At 40.1% G+C, this 20,421-nt stretch overlaps 1 protein-coding gene across 8 annotated transcripts in view; it reads right to left on the reverse strand.

Annotated features, from left to right (window-relative positions):
- The window catches only part of LOC128096280 (protein unc-13 homolog B), a 207,862-nt gene that overhangs the window by 95,130 nt on the left and 92,311 nt on the right, over positions 1-20,421 (reverse strand). For 4 of the 8 annotated variants that reach the window (XM_052715655.1, XM_052715654.1, XM_052715652.1 and 1 more), the window contains exons 8-9: positions 8,088-8,123; positions 2,339-2,573 (exon numbers count right to left, since the gene is read on the reverse strand). In XM_052715655.1, the coding sequence (XP_052571615.1) occupies positions 2,339-2,573; positions 8,088-8,123 (271 nt within the window). Of the gene's footprint in view, positions 1-2,338; positions 2,574-8,083; positions 8,124-20,421 lie in introns of all 8 variants that reach the window. The other 4 variants (XM_052715657.1, XM_052715656.1, XM_052715653.1 and 1 more) reach the window with 2 other exon arrangements.

Consider the following 20,421-nt stretch of genomic DNA (forward strand, 5'->3'; position numbering starts at 1 on the left):
GCATGCACAAGGCACAAATATCAATCCTTGGCACTGCCAGAACCAACCAACCAAAGTGCGCAATGGAAAAAAGAAAGCATCTTCAACAAATGGTGCTGGCAAAACTGGATATCAACATGTAGAAGGCTGCAAATAGATCCATATCTATCACCGTGCACAAAACTTAAGTCCAAGTGGATCAAGGACCTCAACATAAATCCAGCTACTCTGAACCTGCTAGAAGAGAAAGTAGGAAGTAGTCTTGAACGCATTGGCATTGGAGACTACTTCCTAAATAGAACACCAGTAGCACAGACTCTGAGAGAAAACAATCAATCAATGGGACCTTTTGAAACTGAGAAGCTTTTGTAGAGCAAAGGATACGGTCAACAAGGCAAAGCGACAGCCTACAGAATGGGAAAAGATCTTCACCAACCCCACATCTGACAGAGGACTGATATCCAGAATATATAAGGAACTCAAGAAATTAGACATCAAAATGCCCAACAGTCCAATTAAGAAATGGGCTATAGAACCAACCAAACAAAATAAATGCAATTCATTCAATAAACCATTAAGAAGTAGTTTCCAACTTATGTATGATTCTTAACATATTTCATTTTAGATTCAGAATATGAAGATTGAAAACTCCATGTTATGGTTGGTATATAAGAAAACTTCATTGAAAATATTTTTAATAATGACAGTGTATTTAGGACATGATATTGCCTAGCAGGTAAATGACCTTTTAAAGCTCCAGATAAAAACTCATCAACGTACAATTTGGTGAAATGGGGGCAGGGTGAGATCATCTCTACAATCTGGTGAATTTTAAAAGTCAAAATTAGTGAATTAGGAATGATTTTTTAAAATAACTAACCTTCCACCAATAAAATAAATGACTCTTGCAAGAACCAATAGATGTTAAAAATCACTAGTAAAAGTTGTTAGGGAGCCGGGCGGTGGTGGCGCACGCCTTTAATCCCAGCACTCGGGAGGCAGAGCCAGGCGGATCTCTGTGAGTTCGAGGCCAGCCTGGTCTCCAAGCGAGTTCCAGGAAAGGCGCAAAGCTACACAGAGAAACCCTGTCTCGAAAAAAAACCAAAGTTGTTAGGGAAATGCACCACAGACGTAATCCTAGATATTAATTCAATATAAATGAGAAAGAGTATAATTATTCTGGGGAGCAATACAGTATATACTAAATGCCTTTACCAAGATATCAAATGAAGTGTCCCTAAAATAAGGCCAAGTATGTACTTCCTGGTGAACTATGAAGAAAATATCACCCTATCTAGTATTTCTGCCAAAAATGTTTAAGCTGATTCTAAACACAAAGAAGCAATCAAATAAGACCAAATTAAATTACATTCTCAAAACTGATGACCTTGATTCCTCAAAAAAATGTATCTTACACAGCTAGAGGAAAAATACAACACAGAAATTTTGCTAAATTAAAGGAGACTAAAGAAACAGGAAAACCAAATACGTTTCATGATTCTTGACTAGACTGATCACACATCAAAAAGAAAAAATAGGGGCTGAAGAGACAACTCAGTGGTTAAGAGGACCTTGGTTCAATTTCCAGCACCCACATGACAAATGTGTGTTTTTCTTTTATAATCACAATATATGACAATAGTCTACAGAAGGGTACATAGAACGTAGCAACAGGAAGGAACTGGGAGACAGGAAGCAGATGGGATGGAGAAAGACCATGAGTGTGCTTGGGAGATTCTTCACTGAATACCATATTGTACCTTAATTTATTTAAACATAAATATTGTGTACTTAAATTAATAAAATGAATTAAATTAAAATTCCAGCAAAAATACAAGATCTGCTATAATAAGATTAAATTGGTCTTCTTAGGAAGCTTCTAGAAAAATATTCAAACAGGAAAGACTACTCAAACACTTATATTGGTCATTTTCTTTGTTTTAATCTTATAAAATGGTTTGTCAAAATTACTGATCCAGAAAGGAGATGGGGTAAGAGGAATAGTTTTTTGTTTTTTGGTTTTTTCTCTTCTTTTCTTTTTGGTTTTTACTGGCTTTACCTATGTAGTGCTGGCTGTCCTGGAACTTACTCTGTAGACCAGGCTGGCTTCAAACGCAGAAATCTCCCTGCCTCTTTTCAACCAGCCACCCAAGGTGGGCATGTCCTCACTGATAGGACCACAAAGACAAACATTCCTACTAGAAATGTTTAAATATAAGTGTGTGGGAAAGGGACCAAGAACCTACCTAAAATGCTTCTAGTTTGACCTGTCATATTGCTACACTTCCACTATCATGTCCATCAAAACACCAGGAGCCTGCCTGTCAGTTGTCATCATGAGACCTGGATCAATACCGACCTGAGGGCCCGACGCTCTGGATAATCAAAGTCATAACTCTGCATAGAATCATTGCAAGAGTCCCGGGAACTGCCTTGAAGAAACAGCTGTTGTGGTAATCGCACTGGTACAGGGAACTGGTGCACAGAAGCATTAGGCTGGGTAGTTGTATGGTAAGGAGGTGGGATGCTATTGCTGGTCTCACTGCGATAGTCACTGTCACGGTCATCAACGGCACTATCAGGGTCTTCAAAGGCTGTAGAAAAAAAAACAGACCAACCACCCAAGTTTTACATAATGCTTCAGAACATTTCCTGCTTCTAACTTAGGTAGCCATACACCGGAAACTTAAGAATAAGAGTAAAAATTGAGCTGCAGAGAAGTCCAGTGACATCAAAAACACATGCAAAATAGTCTCTCTCCTTATGAAATAAGAAATGGCAGTTTCATTTTATTGTTGAGTCTTAGAAGAACACCTAAATTGCATTTTCCCAATGCAAAATTCTCTGGAATTCTGCTTTCAGTTTTCTAGTTATCATAACCTAATTAAGCTCTGCTGTGAAATGTCTCACATAGATTCTGGGTCTCTGTGATTATCAAAGGGGAAAGAGCAAAGGAAGGAAATGCCTTTTCCATGTCTTAGAAGAAAAAAAAAAAAATAATTTAAAGCTGGTCAGGAGTTTTCAGCCTTTAAAATGCATGGGCTGAGCCAAATAAGCACATCAGAAGCTGGTCCTAGAAATCAGGACAACCAAGGCCATGGCTTTTGGGTCTAGTCAAAGGCTCTAAATGCAGTTTAAGAACAGCAGAACTGTCTTGCTGATACCAAGTTTTCCTAACAATTCCAATCAAGAGTGGACACCCTGTGCTCAGAATTCCCATCCTGAGCATAGGCTAAAAGAAAACTATCCACACTTCCATTGACAACACATCCACATTTACTTAGCAGTAGTAAAATTAGTTTTGCTATTCAAATAGCAACTGATAAGCTAGTTTTTCTTAATGATAACTAAAACAACTACCATCACAAATAAAAACTGTATTTGGGAAGGAATGAACCTAACAGTATGTAAACTACATTATAGAGAAGCCATATCTGATACTATACATGTGTCTATGATTAACAAGGTCCCACATGTCCTTTTTTGCCAAGTTCCTATTTGGCTTTCCATTAAGAAAAGGTACATTTGCCATTCTCAAATGGAAATACGTTCAGCATATGATGGGCAACTCATATTAGTAATTTTGAAAGATAACAATATTGGTAGCAGTGTAGGCTACAGAAATCTCCCAAAAACTATATGATCAAACTTTTACTAGAGCAGGAATTCTGGACTTGTGTCCATACAGCAGAAATGGCAAAGACCCAATGAACTCAAATACACAAACAAAAATCCAGATAGAACTGATTAAACAACCAGCTGTAACTCCAGAACTTGCAAGGTAGTGGCAGAAGGATTAGAAATTCTAAGCCATCCTCAGCTAGATAACAAGTTCAAGACCAGCCTGGGCTATGTGAGTTCTGTCTCAAAAAAAAGAAAGAATTACAAGTATTGCCCAGATTAATTTAATTTTAGGTTTGGGCCAGGATATACAACGAGATGTAATATTTAAATAATAGTTGTAATTAAAAAGAAAAAAAACTTGAGGAAAAACAAACAGTGATAAGGAGAGAGTTCCTGGGCTTCAAGGTTAGTCTACAGATAATAATTCCACTAAAACAAATGGGAGCAAGAAAGAAATACATTTGAGCACTGACGTCCAAATGACATTGTGGGTATAGTTGGTGCACAGGGGTAAGATGATCTTATGAGTCTTTTCTATTTGAATTTAGGGTAAAAAAGTGAAGCTGCTGGGGGACACCAAGGACTTCTTAGGAAAAAACTGCACTGAGTTTATGGTAACATATGGACACTTAAAAAAGGCGTGGTGGTGCGCACCTTTAATCCAGCCCTCCAGAGGCAGAGGCAGTGGGTGTCGGTTTGAGGCTAGTCCAGCCTGGTCTACAAAGTGAGTTTCAGGACAGCCAGGGCTACACAGAGTGACCCTGTCTCAAGAGAGAGAGAGAGAGAGAGAGAGAGAGAGAGAGAGAGAATGTCATCAATCTACAGCAAGATATCAGAATGGGAATGAGACTAGACTTCAAATGATCAGCAACAATTATTACTAACACAAAACAGTTAAAAGAAGTCCTTTGAAACTCTGTGTGGTGGCACACATTTTAATCCCAGCACTTGGGAAGGATAAGCAGGCAGATCTCTTATGACTTCAAGGCCAGCCTGGTCCACAGAGTGAACCAGCGCTACAGAGTGAGACTTTGTCTTGGAAAAAACATAGCAAAACAAAGGTGCTAAAGGCTGGAAAGTGGGAGGGGCAAAGCATCCGACTCCAAAGCACTCTGAAGACACATTAGGAAGACTTGGAGGCCCTGGGTTCAGCCCTTCATGTTCTTTCTAAAGGCTGGAAAGTGGGAGGGTCAAAGCATCCGACTCCAAAGCACTCTGAAGACACATTAGGAAGACTTGGAGGCCCTGGGTTCAGCCCTCCATGTTCTTTCTAAAGGCTGGAAAGTGGGAGGGGCAAAGCACCCGACTCCAAAGCACTCTGAAGACACATTAGGAAAAGACTTGGAGGCCCTGGGTTCAGCCCTTCATGTTCTTTCTGTTCCGAAGACTAGAAAGAAAGGATCAAGGCTCAAAACTAATATGCCACTCAGACTCAGTTCTTTCTGAACTCACAGAAGTAAGTCTGAGGAAGCCACTACTGGGCTACTCATGCCTACAGATGAGGGGGCAGAGGTCAAGTCTCCCTGAACCCTGCCTGACAAAAGGAGGAAGGGTATTAGTATGTAAGGTAGAAAATGTTGAGTTTTCAGATTCCACAACAGATAATCCTACTGACTCTGAGGCAAGAGGAGGAGCTTAGCCAGAGTTAAGAGCTCAAGTGTCAAAGCTGGAAATACTTACATAGCCTTTCTTTCCTTTCTTTTGGTCGAATCTGACCAGGTACTCCTAAATGCTCTGTTGTGTTTTGTTTTGTTTTTTCACTAGGCCAAGGCGGGGACAATGTTTCACATCTTTGGGGAAAGACTAGCAGCATTTCATTTATTTATGTTTTTGTTTTTTGTTTTTGTTTTTGTTTTGAGATAGGGTCTCTCTATGTAGTCCTGGCTGTTCTAGAACATGAAATGTAGACCAGACTGGCCTTGAACTCACAGAGATCCTCCTGCTTCTGCCTTCCAAGAGCTACGATTAAAGAGCACACCATCACACTCGGCCTGGCTAGCAACATTTCTATACTTAAGGAAATAAAAGGCAAATGAATATTAAAAAGCTAAGGCCTCATGGGAGAAAGAAGGTTGAGGAGAGAGTATGGTAAGCAGGAAGGTCAGGAGAAAGAGAACACAAAGTGAGGTGAGACCAAGAGAAACAGGAAAAGGGAAAAGACAGACCTTTCTCTCCTACACCACTCTCAATCTCCTGGCACAACCAAAGCTAATTAGAAACTAAAAAGGGGCCGGGCGGTGGTGCACACCTTCAATCTCAGCACTCAGAACCCAGTGAGTTCGAGGCCAGCCTGGTCTACAAAGTGAGTTCTAGGATAGCCAGGGCTACACAGAGAAACCCTGTCTTGAAAAACAAAATAACAAAAAAAAAAAAAAGAAAAGAAAAGAAAAGAAAAGAAACTAAAAAGGGAAATTAAGGAAAAGGTAAGCCCTTCAGCTTAAATAAAAAGTTGTGTTTAAGTGCGTCAGGCACAGCCTCTGCAATTTACCCCACAGTACCCTGTGATCTAGAGGGAAAAGGGGCTTTATGGAAAAAGAACAGCTGCTGAGTGCAAGTTTGGTTACTCAGCCAAAGGGACTTAGGAGCTAGTTTAAGGGCAAAAGTTAGAAAGGCAGCCAGGTGTGGGACACATGCCCAAGTTTGAGGCCTGGTCTACACAGAGTTCTAATCCAGCCAGGGCTACGTAGTAAGGCCATGTTTCAAAAAGGAATAAATAAAGGAAAATGCATACTTTTTTTAATTTAATGAAAAATCTCATGATAAAGTTTATTTGAAGATGACAAATTAAAAGGCTGGGAATAGTTGCTCATTCAAATACTGGATGCCTACACATGGAAGTCTAAACAACACAGAAGATTAAGAATATATATTAGCTTAATGGGAGAATGGAAATATGGCAAATACTGAATTTTTATTCAAGGAAGGTACGACATGAGAATACCATAAGTCAGACACTATATGATTCGAAAGGAATGGAAGTTCACTTCATGATATGGAAGGAAGGAAAGCTTTATGGAGATGTAGGTAGGTAAGACTGGAGGGGGGAAGGGAATGCCTGCTCGAGTCCAGATAAGAAAGATGGCATGAAAGGATATATATATGTATATATATATATATAGAGAGAGAGATGTATCTGATATGTATATATGAGATACATATGTGTATGCTTGTGTGTATACATATATATTAAAAAATGGTAATTCAATTGGCAAGTACATGAAAGGCAATAATAAAAAATAAATGCAGTCTAGGAAAGATAATTTAACCTGTAGCAAAGATGGTCTTCCAACCACACAGAAAACACTCAAGAAAACTGAATGAAATACTGAATGCTGCAGCTTTCCAGTATGTAGTACTCCTGGATTTGGTCACTGTCTTTAAGTCCTGAATACCACTAGAACTTTACTGGTCAGAGAAGAAACAAAAGAGAACTGATACATATTCTTCATGGCTTACTTTTTTCCACTTGAGAAACTTAACATTTCTGATCTTTCTCAGGCTGTTTTGAACAGTTCTCTAGTACTTAGACATTCCAATGACAATGACCATTTAAGTCTGACTGTGTATCTGCTGGATACCTAATCACTGAGACTAGTTCTTACCCTGCCTGTGGACAAAATCAGTCTAGAACTGCCATTACGCTGGAAAGAACTGGCTGCCTGCTCTCCAAGCTTAAGATAAAAGGTAGATTCCAGTCTCTGTGGGCTGCTTCAGGAAAAGTCAAACCATAGCCTCTGCCTCTCATTTCCTAAAAAGACACAAGGCTAGACTAATAAACCAGAAACATCAGTCAGGTCTGTAGATCTTCCCAGCTTTATCGTCACACAGCCACACTAAGATGCACAACAATAACCCTGTCTCTAGTTCAGCTCAGAGTGAACCTTCTTCTGGCCACAGCTCTCCTACGTCAGGAGACCAATAGCGCCAACACCAAAGGCTGGTGGCACCATTTGTGTCTAGGGAATAAAGTTCAGTAGTCCTATTAGAGTTATAACTGCAACTTTGGTGTTTAAATCTCACTCAGAATCAGTCTCTTCTCTTTCCTTCTCTCTTTTCTCCCTCTCCCTACCCCACCCTCTGCTGCCATATTTAAATTTCAATGTAAAGGGAAGGAAAAGAGAACTGCATCACATATGCATGGTAAGCATGAATATCCAGCTTCAGCTTCATGGCTGAGAGGGAAAATATTAAAGGGGAAAAAATCAAGAAAAATGGGCTGGCAAGATAGCTCAGCAGGTAAAGGAACCTAATGACCTGAGTTCAATCCTCAAGATCCACATGGTGGAAGAAGAGAACCAACTCCTACAAGTTGTCCTTTGACCTCTACACTCCCACTGTGACATGCACATTTATGTGCCACACCCACCTGCACCCAGATATAGTTACACACACACACACACACACACACACACACACACACACACACACACACACACACAAGAAAAACGTCTAGAAAATGGTAAGGAATTGAAATGCTTACGTACTCTGATGCTCTCCCCAGCCCAAATAGGTCCAGTGACCTAAGGAAACCACAAAGAAGAAGCAAAAGAAGTATGACAGATAATTTTAGTAGCAATTCAAAGATCACTCCTCCCCCCACCAATTCTTATATGCCTTATAATACTCCTGCCTACTATATTTGTGGGGCAAGAACTTTACATTACAGATTATCTACCTTTTAAAAGGCATGAAGCAAACTTAAACAATATTCTTGTTCTTTGCAGTTGACTATAAAACAAAATTGCTGATTTGGTACTGTTAAACTTCCTTCTAGGTCTCTCAAATATCATCATTTAGGAGCTCATATGTCTTTGCTTAGTCAAAATAAAACCTTGATCTCCTGTCTCAAAGAAGCACTTCCTTGTCCCCAAGTTCTCTAAGCTTGGGGACTGCCACAGTATGTCCATAAGAAGCTCAGCTGCCATAACACGTACAAAGGAGTGATCAACCCTCTGAGATCCAATCTTGCTACTCTCTACAGAAGACATTTAAAAGTGGGGAAGAGAAATGTCTATCTCTTAAAAACTTACCCTATAATTTTCTGATATGTAATAAAAATATCCTAGCATATTGGCTCCTCAGAGGAAGCTACTTTTTTTCTGAATTATATATAACATTTTAATTAAGACTATTAAAATACACACTTGAAGGATAAAAGAAAAATAAAAGCATTTTCTATCTACTTTTCAAAGTAAAAAGTCAAAAATTAGTTAAATTTAAATTCTTTCCTATACCCAAACTGAATTTGGAACAAAAAATTGGATAAAGATCAGCAGTTATTCCTAGGAAAATGGAAATAATTTAGCTTCCTGATTAGGAACATAAGCTTAAAAGTCAAAGCACAATTCTCCTAGTCTATTACCTATGAAGAATGTGACCTTGAAAACATCATTGCGGATCCTTCCCGTCTGTAATATGAGAATAACAGCAGAAGCCCTGTGTCACTCTAAGAGTCTGAAGAGGAAACGCACATCAAGGGCTCGGTCCCCGAATGTGGTCCGCAGCCCTCAGCTGACGGTTTGTCAGTTGCCAGGGTTTTGCTTGTCTCAGAGGTTCCTAATAAACAGGGGCGGGAAGGAGACGACTCCTTGGCCTGTGCTCTCCGACAGTCCTACAGTCCACAAGGAATACTCAGGGTCTGGTCCATAAGACCCTCAGAACTTTGAGAGTGTGGTCTGACAGTCCTACAGTCCACAAGGAATACTCAGGGTCTGGTCCATAAGACCCTCAGAACTTTGAGAGTGTGGTCTGACAGTCCTACAGTCCACAAGGAATACTCAGGGTCTGGTCCATAAGACCCTCAGAACTTTGAGAGTGTGGCTGTCTTGAAATTTTACAGTAAGACCCACAATTCTGGGGGCATCAGCTGATGGCAAGCCCAGCTGGTTGCATTCACCTGATGCCCTATTAGTCTACTACTAGTCTGCTGGGCAGACTGTTTAGCTCATCACTGATAACAGCGTTATTCCTGGGTGCTCACCTTCTTCCTACCATATATGTCTCCTCTTAATACTCCTCAGAGATGGTACATTGGTTTGGTGTGCCATTTAAATTTTTTTATAATTGGGTTAATTGTCTACCCATGGGTAGGGGATAAAAAGAAAATTCTCCCAGGCTATAGTACTGTTGCCATAGCAACTGCTAGAGGGTAATTTTTTTTTTTTTTAAGAAAATGGGGGAAAATATATCACATAGAATCTTAGCATACATTGCTCCAGGCAAATGACAAGGTTGTTTCGCAAACTCTGAGCCCAAAGGCAACTCTCCCTGCAGACATTGCTTCTTCCTTGAGCACTCCACAACAGAGCATAGCTTATTCTACTTAATTAAATATCTATCTATTACATAAAGAAATTGAACGCATAATCTGACCCCATCTACTGGCACCATCCTAAACCTGGGCTCAGGGAGAGGACAGGACAAAACCCACATCTCAGGCTCTCTAATAAGCTAGTCTCTATTCTCACTACTTCAGCCCAGTAACACTGTTAACAGAAATAATACTAGTTTAATCCAGCAAGTTTCCTTCCCCACCCCAAGAATGCATTAATACATCTCACTAGTTTATAGGACAATAATTAAGAATAGTTTTACTGAGCCGGGCAGTGGTGGCGCACATCTTTAATCCCAGCACTCGGGAGGTAGAGGCAGGCGGATCTCTGTGAGTTCGAGGCCAGTCTGGTCTACACAGCAAGTTCCAGGACAGGCTACAAAGCTACACAGAGAAACCCTGTCTCAAAAAACCAAGAAAAAAAAAAAGAACAGTTTTACTATGAAAGTGCCCAATCACAGGGCATCTTCAGTAGTGGAATTATCTGGAAGGCAATATATAGCTACTACATCTTTTAAGAGGAAGGAGATAGGATCCAACTTTTCTATTTCATAAAGAGAACAGTGGTGCAGTGTAGCCAATGGTCTACTGGTATAGTGGGGCTGGTAAGGAAGCTGTTGTATACATTTGTCAATAGCCTGAATTATATATGTGACAGAGAGGGTGGGAAGACAAGGACAGATCCATGAGACATTCTGGAGGTAAAAATCAATCAGGTTTGATGAGTAACTGAATAGTAATCGTTTTAGCTGTGCTAGTAGATGAATATAACAATCACTGAGAAAAGGTACATCAATAGGGGGTCAGGATGAAGGACAGGATCAAGTGAAAATTAGGCATGTTAACTTTGGGGTATCTATTGGATATATTAAATGAGTTTTGTTCAACACACAGCTGGGTGTCTGAATACAGTACTCAGAAAAGAGTAGAGATTTTGAAGTTTTCAGAATATAAATTCCAATGAAGAAATGGCTTTTTCTGTTTTGTTCTTTTGTTGTATTGTGTCTAAATAACATTAAATGGAAAGTAGAAGCTCAGGTAAGATGGCCCAGTGGGTCCAAGCATTTGCTTTGCAAGCCTGAAGACTTAAGTTTTAACCCTAGAAGCCATACAAAAGTCAGATGTTCTGGCTGGTATCGGCAACCCCAGTACTCCTATGGTAAAATGAAATGTAGAGACAGAAGAATCAGCTTGAAGCTGGTGTGTGCAGCACAGGAGGAGATATCCTGCCTAAAAAAACAGATGAGAGGAGAGAATCAACTCCTAAAAAGCTATCCACATGCATACCATAGTAAGCACACAGTCTCTTTCTCTCACACACAATAATAATTATAACAATAATAGTTATTATTTTTAAAGCAGAAGTCCAAGCAAATAATTATAAATGGATCAATAAAATAAACATGTAGGTGTATAAGAACACTGGGGAAGATTGCAAATTAAGACAAAAAAAAACTGTGGCTATAGCTCAGAAGTAGAGCACTTTATTAGCACGTGCTCAACTTTCAGACAAAAAAAAAAAACAAAACAGAAAGAACAAATGAACAAATTAACTGCTAGTCATGCTGGTACACACCTGTAATTTCAGCACTGAGAAGGCTGAAGGCGAAGGGCCACGAATTCAAGGCCAGCCTGGGCTATGAAGCAAGACTGTTGTCAAGAAACCAAAGAGACAATGTGGGGGAGGGGTTACAAAGAGAACAATAATAACAATCACCTTTTAAACAGGAAGGAAGAGAAGGGAGAGGCCAACTTCAACAACTGATAGGACAGTGTCCTCATGGAGACACTGAAACTCTTATTCTAGTAAGAATGCAAAGTGCAGACCATTCTAGAGAATGCTCTTGGCATTTCTTGTAAGGTTATGCACACATTATACAATCCACTTATATCCTTGCTTGATTTTTATCCAAAAGAAACAAAAACATGCTCACACAAAACCTGTACAGGAATATATGCAGTTGCTTGTTTCAGTTTTTAGAGTCACAAATACTGGAAATAGAAATGTCCTTCAATTGACAAATTGGTAAACAAACTGGCACATTCAGAGTAGTCAGGAATAACAAGGGATGAACCACTGCCACATGTAGGTGTATCTCAAACACACTGTAAGTGAAAGAAGACAGACTCAAAAGCTATGTGCTAAGTGATTCCATTTATATGCTTTTCTGGAAAAGGAAACACATAGATATAGAGATTAGTTGTTGCTATGGGCTAAGAGTGAAAAAGGCAGCCGGGCGGTGGTGGCGCACGCCTTTAATCCCAGCACTTGGGAGGCAGAGCCAGGCGGATCTCTGTGAGTTTGAGGCCAGCCTGGGCTACAGAGCGAGATCCAGGAAAGGTGCAAAGCTACACAGAGAAACCCTGTCTCGAAAAACCAAAAAAAAAAAAAAAAAAAAAAAGAGTGAAAAAGGCCTACTATAAAGAGGTACAAGGGAATTTTAGGCATGAGAAAGTGGCTATATATCTCAACTATGGGGGAAGTTACAAACTATGATTCTCTAAAAATTCCTAACTATATGCTAAAAGGCAATTTTTATTGTATATAAATTACACATTGATAAACAAGTCTTTTGATACAAGCAGAAGAGTTTACAGGACTCTGCAAAGAAGTCATATAGACAGGACACAGGTGGACAGCAGAATGATCAAAATTGAAAAGGCCTGCTGGATTAGAAATAAAGAGATTAACAGTAACTTCAAAGAAATTTCAATGAATGTAAGCTACAATACATGAGAGAAGGATTTTTAAAAAGAACAAAAAAGAAAGCTACAATATAAACTTATCAGATGTTTATGCAATGGAAGGAGGAGACATCAAAAGTTTTCTCAATTGATCCAGTAAAATGCCAAATATGAGCAAAGAAGAAAAGTTATTACCTATCATAGGATGTCACAGAGGAAACAAGCAACAAAAAGACAATAACCAAATATACTACAGAAAAGAATTGGTAAACAGTATCCTAAGAGCTTAAACCAGCAACATTCTCAAACTGGACATTCACAGATGCCAAGTGAATCCAAAGATGACTACTTTACTGTCTCTAATAAATGTGTAATTACAGAATCAGCCTTTTCAGAACTTAAGGCAGATACCCATTGAAATCCAGAGTATGTATCAGTAGTATGATGACTATATTTTGATTGCAGGGGGCATTTTGAGGTTAGAGAAAAACCTGGCACCAGGGACACCCCTGGAATCCACAAAGATAACCCCAGCTAAGACTCCTAGTAATAGTGGAGAGGGTACCTGAACTGGCCATTTACTGTAATCAGATTGGTGATTACCCTAATTGTCATCAGAGATTCTTCAGGCAAATTTATTAGGGTACATAATATATCACCACAGATACTCTATACAATAACTGATGGAAGCAGATGCAGAGACCAATCTGGGCTGAGCTCTGGGAGTCTTGCTGAAGAAAGGGAGAAGGAATTGTATGAACCAGGGGGGTCATGAGAGGGGAACCGACAGAGACAGCTGACCTGAGCTCATGGGAGCTCATGGAATCTGGACCAACAGTTAAGGAGCCTTCGTGGGACCAACCTAGGCCCTCTGTATGTGTGACAGTTGGGTAGCTTGGTCTCTTTGTAAGGGTTCTAGCAGTGAGATCAGGACCTGTACCTGGCACTTAGCTGGCTTTTTGGAACCTGTTTCCTCTGCTGGATTACCTTGCCCAGCCTTCATGCAAGGGGAGGAGCTGGGTCCTGCCTCAACTTGATGTGCCATGCTTTGTTCAAGCCTGCCCCTTTCTGAATGGAACAGAGGAAGAGTGGAAGGGGAAAGGGGGAGATGGGAAGCCCAGGAAAGGGGGGCTTGGAGGAGAGGAGGAAGGGGAAACTGCAGTCATTATATAAAATAAATGAAAAGCATGGTATTTAAATAAAGTAAAAAAAAATGACTACTTTAATGAGCATACTAATGTTTCCACTTAAGAGCCTCAAACCTCTTCTGCTCACATGTTTAACAGAGGAATAGTCAATCCTTCCCTAGCTCAGTGGCACCTGTTAGGAAGAATCTAGAAAGCTAGCTAGCACTCTCTAGGAGATTGGAAAATTCACACCATTTTTGCTACTTTCACACTCAATACAACACTGAACATTTCTTGAACTAAAGGAATGATTCCTGAAAGCATAGTTATAACATGTAACATTTCTCTAGCTAAAATGTAGGATTTCTTTTTTCACATGCCAAACAAATCTCTAGCAGATACCAACTGCTGTCCTATAATTTGATTCAAATTTGACACAATCCACTTGGAGATAACATCAGATTCCCCAGGTAAAACCAACCCTCAAAACTTCTCACCCACCTCAGATATAAATCACAAATCCCAGGTACATGCTTCTGACAAATCAGCTACAAACTGGGACTGTCGTGATCCCTGGTTTAGGTCTGACTATTTGCTAAGATGATTCAAAGAAATCAAGGCAGACTTTACTTATTCCATCAATTTTTAATAAAGAATATTACAAGGTCTGAAGAGGGCCTGAATATAGGAGCTGTTGCCCTCCCAACACGTGAATGTTTGTACTAATGCAGAGGTTTTCCAAATCCATATTTGGGATTTTTATAAAGGTATATAGAGCCAGGCAGCGGTGGCACATGCCTTTAATCCCAGCACTCGGGAGGCAGAGCCAGGCGGATCTCTGTGAGTTGGAGGCCAGCCTGGTCTACAGAGCGAGATCCAGGACAGGCACCAAAACTACACAGAGAAACCCTGTCTTGAAAAAACAAACAAACAAACAAACAAAGGTATATAGATATAGGTATAACCAATAAGTCCAATTTCTAGTCCCTTTCCTAAAGCATGCTGGGGAAAAACTTTCCAAGCTCCTTGACATAGCTTTGTCTTTTGGATGATCAGTCCTCCATCCAGGAGCCTACCAGGAAGCAACTCCTTAGAATAAAACATGCTTAATTCCCAGGACATTCTCAGGCACTGAGAGTTCTTTGTCAGGAACAAAGAAATAAATACATTTTTTCTTGTGATAAATCACAATACTGCAAGTCCCCACTGATAAAGACAATGTGTTTACAATGTTAAAAGCTCTCTGATACAGAAGCATTAGCAAGTATACCTTAAAATCTAAAACTACTAGCACGGGGGAGTCAGAGGCATGCAGATCTCTGTGAGTTTGAGGCCAGACTGGGCTACAGAGTGAGTTCCAGGAAAGGTGCCAAAGCTACACAGAGAAACTATGTCTCGAAAAAAAACAAACAAACAAACAAACAAAAATCTAAAACTACTTAACTCTCAACAATGCAAAACCAGAAGCCTATTCCTAAAACTCCTTTTTACTTCATCTCTCAATAAAATCTGTCAGTAAGCTTGAGAAATGTGGCTGAAAGTCTCCTTCCTCTTAACCTTCCTCGGATGTCTGGATGTCCCTATGAAGACACTTAAGACTTAAACCTGGCTTACTACAGACTTTTTGCTAGACCTCCAGGCTTCTCATCACTGTCCCACTCAATCTACCTAGCATTCAATCAGATTTAGAAAAAAAATTAGTCTCACTTCTAGCCACATATTGCCCTTTTTAATAATTTATTACAGGTTATTCAGTATTTCTCTCTATGGCCTTCAAATCAAACAAACATCAAATCTCAGTGGTGACCAGTCTCTCAAAATCATGCTTTAATTCCTCAGAGATGGGTGTCTCAGTCCTCACAGTTGCCATACTCAGGAGGTGGAGCCAGCAACAGTCTGGTTTCCTCTACCTTCCTCTTCTGAAATGGAAGCATACTCTGCTCTTTGCACAAAGCAAAGCATTCTAGTTTTGCAGCCAGACAAACCTGGGTTCAGTGCTATCACTTACTAGCTATGACACCTTAGATTGATATTGTCTCTCTACGTGTTTTCTCATTCATTAAAAGTAATAGTTAATGTTACTTTTTCCTCATGGTTGTATAAATATTGAAATAGCATGTATGTAGCTCCCATGGGAAATAACAGGTATTCCCTAATATTCCTTTAATAATTGGTATTCCCAAACTCCAGTTAATTCTTCTTACACAGTGCTCAGTAACTCTAGTCCAGTATCTCTTTATCAAAATAAAAACTGACAATTCCTTTACAAGTTATAAAGGAATTTTATAACACCTTTATCTACTACCCCTGTGATTCAGCCATTCTACTTCCAGGTTTTTTAACCAAAAACAAATACACAAAACACACACACACACACACACACACACACACACACACACACACACACACTCAGGCAAAACATCATGCACACAAAATAAAAATAAATTTTTAAATAAATTTTTTTTAAAAAAATCAAATGACTCCTAATGATATTCTGCTATACTCAGGTCGGTGCCTTGTCCAGCCATCATCAGAGAGGCTTCCTCCAGCAGTAGATAGGAGCGAGTACAGAGACTCACAGCCAGACATTATGAAGAGAGAGTCTAAATTGGAGGTCTCCATCAAGTCCCTTCCTTGGAAATGGGGGAACCCCATGGAAGAGGGGGAAGAAAGACTATAGGAGTTAGAGGGGATGGAGGACACCAGGAGAACATGGGCCACCGAATCAACTAAGCAGGGCTCACATGGGCTCACAGAGATGCAAGGGTCTACACCAGGTCCTCTGGGTGTATGTTATTTATGGCTGTTAGCTTGGCGTGGGAGTGGGTGTGTCTTTGACTCTTTTGCCTGTTTTGGGGACGCCTTTCCCCCTATTGGGTTGCCTTGTCCAGCCTTGATATGAGGGCTTTTGTCTTGTCTTCTTGTACCTTGTTTTGGCCTATCTAATTGTAGTCTCCTGGAGGTCTGCTCTTTTCTGAGGGGAAATAGAAGGGAAGTGGATCTAGGAGAGAAGGGAGGTAGGGAGGAACTAGGAGGAATGGAGGAAGGGGAAACTGTGGTGGGATGTATTGTATGAGAGAAGAATCTACTTTCAATATTTAAAAAGTTTAAAAAACAAAACAAAAACAAAAACAAACTAAAATTCTAGGAAGCCAAATTTAATATATAGTGACAGAAAGCCCATCGGATGTTGTCAGGAGATGGGGGTAATGAGATGAACAAATGGCAAGAGCATGAAGAGATGGAGATGGAAAGGTTTTGTATTTTCATTGAGGTATGTCACTATGGTATATATATGTCAAAATTAAACTAATCAAATGTGATTTTTCTACAGTAGGACAACATACTAATCTTAACAAAAATTAAAAGACTCTGGCCTCACTGACAGTGACAGGGGGCATAGGAAGGGATAAGGTACTGCTGAGCCTTCTCATACTTTATAATAGGGATATTCATTACTGTAGCTTTTTTTTTTTTTTTTTTTTTTTTGGTTTTTTCAAGACAGGATTTCTCTGTGTAGTTTTGATGCCTGCCCTCGATCTCACACTGTAGACCAGGCTGGCCTCCAACTCACAGAGATCCACCTGGCTCTGCCTCCCAAGTGCTGGGATTAAAGGTGTGCGCCACCACGGCCCAGCTTATTCATTACTGTAGCTTTTAACAAAACAATCTAGCAACAAATTACATTTGGGGCATCATGCATTCCATGCATGTGTTCAACCACTGAGTAAAGCTGTAGGCCCTTAAATTAATCAAACTATATTATTAAAAGGAATTCACCTTTCATCTATCTCAGAATACTTGTTTTTCTTTAATGTTTATCTTAAAATTTTATTATTTCATTGTTGATCTAGCCTATCCTATGTATACCTTACACACTGCAAATTCCCAGAACATCAGAGAAAAGTGTCTGTCTATCTGCTTGTTTGTTTTATGCTAGAGTCTCAGGTAACCCAGGCTGGCCTCAAACTCAACTGTGCACTGGAGGATGACCTAAAACCCCTAATTGGCCTGACGCAATCTCCCAAATGCTAGGTTTACAGGCATGCACAACCAAGAATGACTCAAAGCTAAGTCTTACAGGCTATGTCTTTGGGCTTCTCCCATGTTGGGCACAGAAATCCTATGCTGAAGGACAAATCAGATAAATAAAGTAGATTCTTTTTTTTCTTTTTCTTTTATTAAGAGATTTTCTAAAGTAGATTCTTCTAAAGCTCAAGAACATTAGTTTTTAAAAAGAATTAGTCAAGGTTCTTGTTTAAAATCCAGGTTTGGGGACTAGAGAGATAGCTCAGCAACTATGAGCATGTACTGCTTTTACAGAGGTCCTGAGTTCAGTTCCCAGCACAAAAAGGGACAGCTTACAACTGCCTATGACTATAGCTCCAGGGGATCTGACACCCTATTCTGAACTCCATGGGCAACTACACTCACATATGCACAAACCTACACACATGCAAACACAAAATTAAAAATTAAACATATTTTATTTTTGGTTTTTCCGAGATAGGGTTTCTCTGTATAGTCCTGCATGTCCTGGAACTCGCTCTCTAAACTAGGCTGGTCTTGAACTCAGAAATCCAATCTGCCTCTCTCCTGAGTATAGGAATTAAAAGCATGTGCCACTACCACCTGGCTCAGAAAAAATAATTTTTTTTTTTAAAGTACAGATTCCTAGATCCTGCTCTCAAAGATCCTGAGGCAAAGGGCTGGGAAAGGATTGGGAATCTGCATTTGTTGTTGTTGCCATGTATCTTTCTGTAATGAACACTTGGATGATTCTTGTGCCAATCATCAATCATTTTTTAATTACGTTGGGGAAAATAAGCAACAGAATTTCTTCCATGAAAAAAAAACATAGTCTCTCACATAAAGCATAGTGCTCCTGTGCTAATGGACGGAAGATGGTGGCTAGACCCACACTATGCGACTAAGCTGAAGACTCCTTCACTGTGATTACACAGTATGTTAACAAATTACAGCCACTGAGCCAACAACCAGCTCAGCAGCTCAGGTAAGGGAGCCTGCCATCAAGGATAAAGACCCGAGTTTGATCCTAGATGGTGGAGACAGTGAACCAACTCCCCCAGTTGTCCCCCCACCTCCACGTGTCCCCTTCTGTGTGTCCCTCTCTCTGTCCCTCTGCCCCACATTCTCTCTCTCTCAATGTAATATAACAAATTTCAGCCACTCTAGAACCCAATTCAATACAGATACTCTTCTTTTTCAGGTAAACCTTTGGCATTTATCCCCAGGCTGGCTGACTGGGCTACGTCAACATACATTCCTCTAATTCTGTATATTTTATCTTTTACACTTTTATCCATTTTAAGTTATTTATTTATTGTAGGACTCAATTCTCTCCTTCTACCATGTGGATCCCAGCGATCAAACTCAGTTTGGCAAGCTTTGAGGTACATGCCTTTATGGACTGAGCCATCTCTCTGGCAAGGTAGTTATTTTGTTTCTAGTGGCAATATAAAAAAAAAAAATCAGCCGGGCGGTGGTGGCGCACGCCTTTAATCCCAGCACTCGGGAGGCAGAGCCAGGCGGATCTCTGTGAGTTCGAGGCCAGCCTGGACTACCAAGTGAGTTCCAGGAAAGGCGCAAAACTACACAGAGAAACCCTGTCTTGAAAAACCAAAAAAAAAAAAAAAAATCAGCCGGGCGGTGGTGGCGCACGCCTTTAATCCCAGCACTCGGGAGGCAGAGCCAGGCGGATCTCTGTGAGTTTGAGGCCAGCCTGGGCTACCAAGTGAGTTCCAGGAAAGGCGCAAAGCTACACAGAGAAACCCTGTCTCGAAAAACCAAAAAAAACAACAACAACAACAAAAAAAACAGAAATAGTCACAATAAAAAATAATTACCAAGTAGAATATCCCCAGGCAACATCACCAATTAACAGTCCAGTGCTAATTGGCTTTTTTCTGTGACTCTGCAACACCAGAATACTTGAGACCCTGACTCCAAGTGAATGCAATGACAAGAATCACCTATAAATTACTAAACTGTAGTAATTATCAGAAAGGACATAAAATCAAGCAGTAGAAATTATTCCTTTCCCTTTTACTAGACAGTGGATTAAACAAGTACCACAGAACTTCTTTCTATGGAAAACAATAGGAAAGAACCTATAATTAAGAAAAGTGCGGGCTGGAAAGACGGCTCAGAGGTTAAGAGCACTGGCTGTTCTTCCAGAGGTCCTGAGTTCAATTCCCAGCAACCACATGGTGGCTCACAACCATCTAGAATGAGATCTGGTGCCCTCTTCTGGCCTGCAGACATACATACATACAGGCAGAACATTGTATACATAATAAATAAATAAATCTTTAAAAAGAAAAAAAAAGAAAGTGCTTCAGCCAGGCGGTGGTGGCGCACGCCTTTAATCCCAGCACTCGGGAGGCAGAGGCAGGCGGATCTCTGTGAGTTCAAGGTCAGCCTGATCTACAGAGCGAGCGAGATCCAGGAAAGGTGCAAAGCTACACAGAGAAACCCTGTCTCGAAAAAAACAAACAAAAAGAAAAAGAGAAGAAAAATGCTTCAAACCTAGCATAGGAGAATAGCTAAAGAAAACAAAGTACTGACCAATCTTACTTGTGAATATAGATATGAAGAACTCAAAAGTGAAATATAAGCCAATAAATTCTAGCATTAAATATGCAAAAAGTGATT

The sequence above is a fragment of the Peromyscus californicus genome, unplaced genomic scaffold, assembly GCF_007827085.1.
Source record: "Peromyscus californicus insignis strain IS unplaced genomic scaffold, ASM782708v3 Scaffold_5__1_contigs__length_169319896, whole genome shotgun sequence".
In the NCBI taxonomy this organism is placed as follows: Eukaryota; Metazoa; Chordata; class Mammalia; order Rodentia; family Cricetidae; genus Peromyscus; species Peromyscus californicus.